This window comes from Enoplosus armatus, chromosome 3 (genome assembly GCF_043641665.1).
Source record: "Enoplosus armatus isolate fEnoArm2 chromosome 3, fEnoArm2.hap1, whole genome shotgun sequence".
Lineage (NCBI taxonomy): Eukaryota > Metazoa > Chordata > Actinopteri > Centrarchiformes > Enoplosidae > Enoplosus > Enoplosus armatus.
In genome coordinates, this window is record NC_092182.1 from 23,168,741 (window position 1) to 23,175,839 (window position 7,099).

The 7,099-nt window shown below is 41.7% G+C and overlaps 1 protein-coding gene across 1 annotated transcript in view; it reads right to left on the minus strand.

Moving 5' to 3' along the window:
* unm_sa1614 (un-named sa1614) overlaps positions 1 to 6,005 on the minus strand; it is a 17,529-nt gene extending 11,524 nt beyond the window's left edge. Inside the window, exons 1-6 of the mRNA XM_070903534.1 lie at positions 5,880 to 6,005; positions 3,030 to 3,102; positions 2,810 to 2,955; positions 1,852 to 1,926; positions 1,528 to 1,577; positions 186 to 315 (exon numbers count right to left, since the gene is read on the minus strand). Coding sequence (XP_070759635.1) covers positions 186 to 315; positions 1,528 to 1,577; positions 1,852 to 1,926; positions 2,810 to 2,955; positions 3,030 to 3,102; positions 5,880 to 6,005 — 600 coding nt within the window. The remainder of the gene's footprint in view (positions 1 to 185; positions 316 to 1,527; positions 1,578 to 1,851; positions 1,927 to 2,809; positions 2,956 to 3,029; positions 3,103 to 5,879) is intronic.
* Positions 6,006 to 7,099: the final 1,094 nt, after the last annotated feature.

The following is a 7,099-nucleotide window of genomic DNA, read 5'->3' on the forward strand; positions in this document are numbered from 1 at the left end:
TGGATATGTTTCAGAGTCGTTGAGGAGCAGCTGGGGGAGGAGGTGAAGAAGTGTGAGGAGGATCAGGAGTAGCAGTAGGAAGGAGAAAGAAGGAGGAAAAGAAATCAATACGTAAAGATGGAGGAGCAGGAGAAGGCGGAGTCAAAGGGGGAGGCGGAGTCATAGAAGGAGGCGGAGTCACTGACCTCGCACATGCTCAGTTGGAAGGAGCGTCTCTCTTTCTCAAGCTCCTCTGCAATCTCTCCTCCGCTCACCTCATTCCTCACCATCCCATACTGACGAGCTAACTCCCTCTTCTCCTTCTCCACCTGCTTACTACACACACACACACACACACACACACACTTTATTTACATTCAATTAATCATAATCCATTAAAAATAAATTGGTAGCTGTTTGTAGTCCCGGCACATGTACGTGTCCACAACATATTGAACCTCTACTGTATAAACAGTGACAGTCACTGCTGGATTTAGCTCCTCCACTTAAATCACCAGTAACTGTGGATGAGATACAACTTATCTTCCGAAGTTAGTGATGTTATGGGATCTGGAGTACACAGCTTTAGTAAGAGCTTTTTATTAATTTATTATTTAGTGAATGTTCACAGTATAAATCAGGTTCACACAGACTCACTTACCACATATACCAGAAAAGGGGAACTGGACGCTGTGAAATCATCTACTTTAATGGGGATTTGTCCAGATTTGGAGCAGAAAAGGTTGCCAGATCTTATTAAACTTTCTGGTTAAGCCAAGAGTTGTATGCTTTAGAAGTTTAAGCATCCAGCCAGTGTTAATGAAATGCTGGTGCCGTCTTCCTTTGTTAATCGAGCAGTATAGAGTCCTCAGGTAACACCCTGAATATGATAATATATATACACACACATATATATACATATATATATATATATATATATATATATATATGTATATATAAATAAATAAACACATGCATCTTAAATAATTCTTAACTAATTTGCTGCTGGTCAGACGGAGACTGTGATGTACTTTAAACTGCAGTATGCAGTGCCTGCTGCATATTGATAAGGAATGAACCCAGCCAATTGCTAACTGCCAAGACATTTCTGATACCTTACATACCCTCTCCTCTCACTGCAGTTCCCATTGTAATCTAAGGAAGGACATGCAGCTGTATGAACTGTCTCATATTAAATAAATGCTGCCTGCTTTTCTTCTATCCAATTGTTCTGTGAGGCCTCAAGAGACGGAGAGGAATATTTAAATCTGAAATCAGATGTTTGGTTTTTGGGTATTTCATTTTAAGACATGCTTTATGTTGAAATGATTATTACCTTATTAAAAACTATTACTATAACTGTGTGCTCCAGACCTCATCCTATCTCATTGTCCTGTCCTGGCTGATGTGTGGACACGTTCAGGTTTCTCAGAACCTCGACAAGAACTTATCCAGGTTTCTGAAACCATTATGATGACATTTACATGTACAAACACATGACCAGGATGCTCTAAAACCTGATCACATCACAGGGTGATCATCACTCACAATCTGCTCTCGTAGTCCCTCCATGCTCTGTCAAAAGGCTTCTTCAGATCCTACAAAGAGAAAGACAGACAGTCAGAGGAGGAAACATTTCAGATCCACTTATTGTCATTAACTTTAACATTAACACATTCCTGCTCCTGAGGATGAACTCGTTCTCCTCAGTGAGCTTCATGACAGAATGTAAACACACAGATCCGACGTCTGATCATTATTATGAACTTTACTGAGAACAGACAGCGCCATCCTGAGGCCACGAGGAGCAAATATGATAATAATAACTTGTAAAGGTGAAATAAAAGCAGTAAGTAAAGATAAAGTCCTCACCCCCTTCACCTCCCTCAGGTCTCCTTTAACCAGAGAGTCCAGGAAGAAGTTGATGTTGTGGAGCATGCTCTTTAACTACACACACACACACACACACACACACACACAGAAAATTCACTGCTGAAAGGCATTATGGGTAATACTTTCAGTACTGTGCTTAACATGAACAACAGTAACATGATGATGATTTTCACTTTGGAATGGACCATGTAAAAACAAATCATATGTTCTTAATTAGAGAGCTTGTCAATGGAGTTTGGAATGGACCAGTTAAGACCCAATTGGTTTTTTATCAGACATTTTTCCAATTAAAGTTTGGAAAGGACCAGAGCCAACTGGTTTTTAAGAGGGGCAAGTTTTTGGTTGTTGTTTTTTTTAAATACCAGTTAAGTAATAAGATTTTTTTAATCGTGGGATTTCCCAATGGAGTTTGTAAGGGACTGGTTAAGACACAGTTTGTATTGTAATCAGAAGTTTTTCAGGAGTTTTGACAGTAGCCATTAAGAGCCTATTGGTTTTAATTAGAGGGTTTTCCAGTGGAGTTTGGAATGGACCAGTCAAGAGTGAATCATATGTTTTCATTTATTTGTTTTTTCAGTGGAGTTTGAAATAGACTAGTTAAAAGCCAACTGATTTTAAATCAAACATTTTTCCAGTGGAAGTTTTGAATGCAACTGTTAAAATCAGGTTGGTTTTAACATGAGGTTTTCTCAAAGGTTTGGACTTGCTAATCTAGTTATTCATTTGATGTTTTTCTTATGGGAGTTTGGTAAAGTCAGTTAAGTACTAATCTCAGGGTTTAAATTTGTTTTTCTAGTCAACCAGTTAAGACCCAGATGGTTTGGAGCTGAATAAGGTAACAGACTGAGAGCTCAGTCGCTTCAGCGACTGTTATCTGGTGCGGGTGTTGTGACCTCTGACCTCTGCGATGTCGGACTGTCTATCACTGCTGACTTACCAGGTTCTTCATGGGAGAGAGGAGCTCTTTAGAAAAGTCTGCCAGTCGGCAGAAAGCAGAGCCAACCTCCGTCTCTCCGTTTGAGTGACAGTTGACCGACAGCTTCTCCATCGAATGAATGTACTGTTCCAGGTGAGACACGTGGTCTGACGGAGAGAGGTAGAGTTAGCACAGGAAGTAACGTGTGTGTGTGTGTGTGTGTGTGTGTGTGTGTGTGTACCTTGTCCTGATGTGTATTTCGCTTTAGCAGCTTTCTTCATCTTCTGCAACACCAACCGGTCACTGTCCAGAACCTGAACACACACACAGTCACAACAGAACACAATATGTGAATATGCTGAACGTGTGTGTGTGTGTGTGTGTGTGTGTGTGTGTGTGTGTGTGTGTGTGTGTGTGTGTGTGTGTGTGTGTGTGTGTGTGGACGGGTGGAGAGGCACTAATTCTCCTGCTGACTCAACACACACACACAGAGGACGAGCTTTGTTCTCTGACAACAGACTCTCATCATCTAAATCTCCACATGCAGCAGCTGAAGTCAGATGTTGCCGTTTTTAAATTGAAGCTCAGTTCGATAATCACAAGAGAAGATTTGTCAATCCTCAGAGATTTTGCCGCACAGTTTGCTTTCATTATTATTTCTGTGTATCTGACTTTTTTTTCCACAGCAGACACTTTGACTCAGTAGGAAAAGCAAAAGTGTCACAAACATTAACGCTGTCTCTGTTCTATGTGAGTGTCCCACAGTGAGCCAGCGAGAGCGATACCAGGACCCCGAAACCAAAGCTCATCGATTATTTACCCCTGAGCTTTTCTTACTGTGACATGTCAAAACGTCTACAGTGAAAAGGGCCTTTTGTTGGCAATTCTTATATTATTTTCTTGTATTATTAATTCAGTATTTAATTCACTTAAGTAAACAAAAATGAGTCCATTTCTTTTATCTGTATTGTTCACTCCACTTTCAAAAACCAGGGGCTTCATTTATCAACCGTACGCTCGTTTCTACACAAAGAATCGGATTTATGGTTAAATTAGTGGTTAAATAATTTCATAAAGTAGATTAGAATTACAAATAGAGTACACATTTGCATTTTTATTCTTGTACTTTTCAGTATTTTCTATGTCTATTTTGACATTTTGGCATCTCATCGAGGTGTAACCACATTTGCTCATAATAACTAAATTAAATGTCCATGAATCGTTTGCCCCGGTGCATGCTGGGATGCTTTTCCACACACCTGCTCCTCAAATGCAACAATATCTTAACCTCGTGGTCTGTGATGTTACAGTTCCTACACACACAAATCCTCATCAGGAAACTGGGTCCACTCAGTCTGGATCCACTCAGTCCAGTTCATGTAATGCAACAATTTTTCTCATATATGTTGTAATTTCCAACTTTCAAACTTCCCATGAATGCAGCATAAGTGTGCAGGTTGCAGATGAACTCATATCCTCATTAATAATAATCTCCCCCTTCATTACCATTAAATAACAATAACAATGAATACTAATGAGGATTAATCTGTTGCCGTGGTAACATATGCCGACTCTGTTGGGGGTAAAAGGGGGGCACGGCAATCGAGGATCTGAAGTCTCCGGGTCAACGACTCCACTGACCAACAGCGCGTGTGTGTGTGTGTTCTGGGGGGTTTGCCGCCAACTGGTTTTAAAGCCCCCCCCCACACACACACACACACACACACACACACAAAAACAGACATCATACAGCAGCAGAGCAACTTCAAAGCCACACAAACTGTTAACAACAATTAGCCGATCAATTGATTTGTAGATTGACAGAAAAATATTTGACAACTATTTTGATAATCGACTCTTTGTTGGACTGTTGGTCGGACAAAACAAGACATTTGAAGACGTCAACGTGGACTCTGGCAAGGCCGGATTAACCCACAAGGAGCCCCCCCGAGGCAAAAAAATCACCCATCAAGCGTCTCAGAGTAGGAAATCAGTTCTTACAGGCAAAAAAAACTCATAATGACACAAAACTGGTCCAACTAGGCGTGTGAGGAAAAGTATTTAATTAGCTTTCTTAGGAAATGACTCCAGATGTGTCCTGATTATTGATGACAATACACACTAGTTTGTTTTTGTCTTTTTTTTACTGACTTTGTGCAAGACACAAAAGGGAAATCGTGCACAACCTTCACAGCAATATGGAAAATGTATCTCTGTATCTGTCACTACCAACAGATCCAGCAGTAATGAATCAAACTTTGATCACTTGTACATTCATTCATTTCCACAAGCTGCTTCATGAAAATGGTGGGTTATTATTTATTCATGAGAAATTGCAGATGATGGCTATATGAGAAATATGTTCATATATTTTAGGTCCTAACACTGGCTGACAAAATAACTTTACCTTAGTATCTCTAAAATGCCAAAATGTATTTTTTAAATTATGTTAAAAGTGCTTTGTTCTTGTGCCAGAACAACAGAGGTCGGGGTGTTGGGGTCGACCGGGTTTCAAGTCTAGAGTCGTCCTGCATGTGGTTGTAGGTTTAGATACTTTTGACTGCAACTGTTCGTTTTCAGGGAACATTTTGCATAAAAATGTGTCGTCATTATGTCGTGGAAAAACATTTCTTTGAACACGAATTTGCTGTTGTAAAGTAGAAGAATATAAATGCAATTTCTAGAAGACAGGGTAGAAATTGCTGACAACTACGCTGATTTTAATCTAGAAAAACAACACAGAGAGGGGGAGCTGATTGGGGGTCAGGCAGCTCGTTTTTGCCCCGGGCCCCCCAAGTCGTTCAGTCCGGCCCTGACTGTAAAGAAGAAACAAACACAACTGGTGCATCTCATTCATCAGGCTGATGAAACCTCCCAGATGATACATGGTACATTTCCGGTCCACTACTACTACTATTACTACAGACTACTACCACTAATATTAGTACAGACTACTACCACTAATACTAGTACTAATACTAGTACAGACTACTACCACTAATACTACTACGGACTACTACCACTAATACTAGTACAGACTACTACCACTAATACTACTACAGACTACTACCACCCCTGTGTCGGTTCTGACCTCCTCCAGCAGGTAGACGGTGTTCCTGCAGCTGATCATCTTGGAGGTGAAGGAGGAGGTGGTGGGGGAGCTCCAGTCCTCCAGAACCTCCTGCAAGAACTCGGGCACCGAGACGCACTCCGGCATGGTATAGCTCAACCCGGGACACACCGGGACAGGACCGGGACGGGACCGGAGCAAGCTAACAGAGTCCGGGACTGACAGATCAATTGCACACAATAGACCGAGGAAACGGAAAGCCGTTCCCCAGAGTCAATTATGATAAATAATAAAATAATACTCAGAATAATTTAAAAATCCACAATGTAAAGGTGGAATAACCCCGTCAGCGCTGTTTCCACACTCCCACAGTCCCGTGGAGAAGAATTAGCGTTAACCGGCTGATAATAAGGATAATTAAAGATCCGGTGATTCCTCCGTCAGAGTGACTTCACTATGAACCGCAGCATCAGCCGCTTCTTCCTCCAAACAAAAGGTGATTAAATCCCGCAGAAAATAAATCCAAACAGCGCAGATTCCTCTGAAACCCCCAGAAATTAAAACACTCCCGGGTCACAAACGCGTTAAAACCAACGAGTCGCTCTCCGGTGCAGCGGCTTCATTCAGAGACACAAACCCGCCCGGGTCTCCGTGTGTAAACCGGCTGACAAAGAGCGGAGCAGCTGAGCGGAGAAGCGCCCCCCCCCCCTCCCGGACACCGGGACCGGGTTCAGATGAGAGGTCCAAAACCAGTCTCTGCTCTCCGCTCCAGGAACGGGTTCATGTCCTTTCGTCATCAGCTGATTTCTTTCTGCTTTTCCTTCTTTAATCAAACCGCATGGAGAGGCGCGTTCACGCTGCACGGTGGCGGGGCTCTCTGCCGCGGGCGCGCGCACTGCTGACCGAGCACAGAGGTGGACGGTAAACCCCGTTACACCAGTGTCCGTTTAATTCATGTCAGACCTGCTGGAAGTGAGTCTAAACAGGTTTCAACTGCAATTTACATTTTTCAAAACCGCCTTAATCTTTTTCTCTATTACAATAAAAAAAAAAAGAAAAATAGGACTTCAAAGTCCCATAATGTGAAAATCTATTTATGGTTTTATTAAGGGATTCTTTGGTTTTCCTATGAAAGAACAAAACATTATTTTATTTATTTAAAGAATTAGAGAGTCTACCCCCATGCTCGCGGCTCTGTGACGTGTTTCGAGCTAAATGCTAATGTCAGCATGCTAACATGC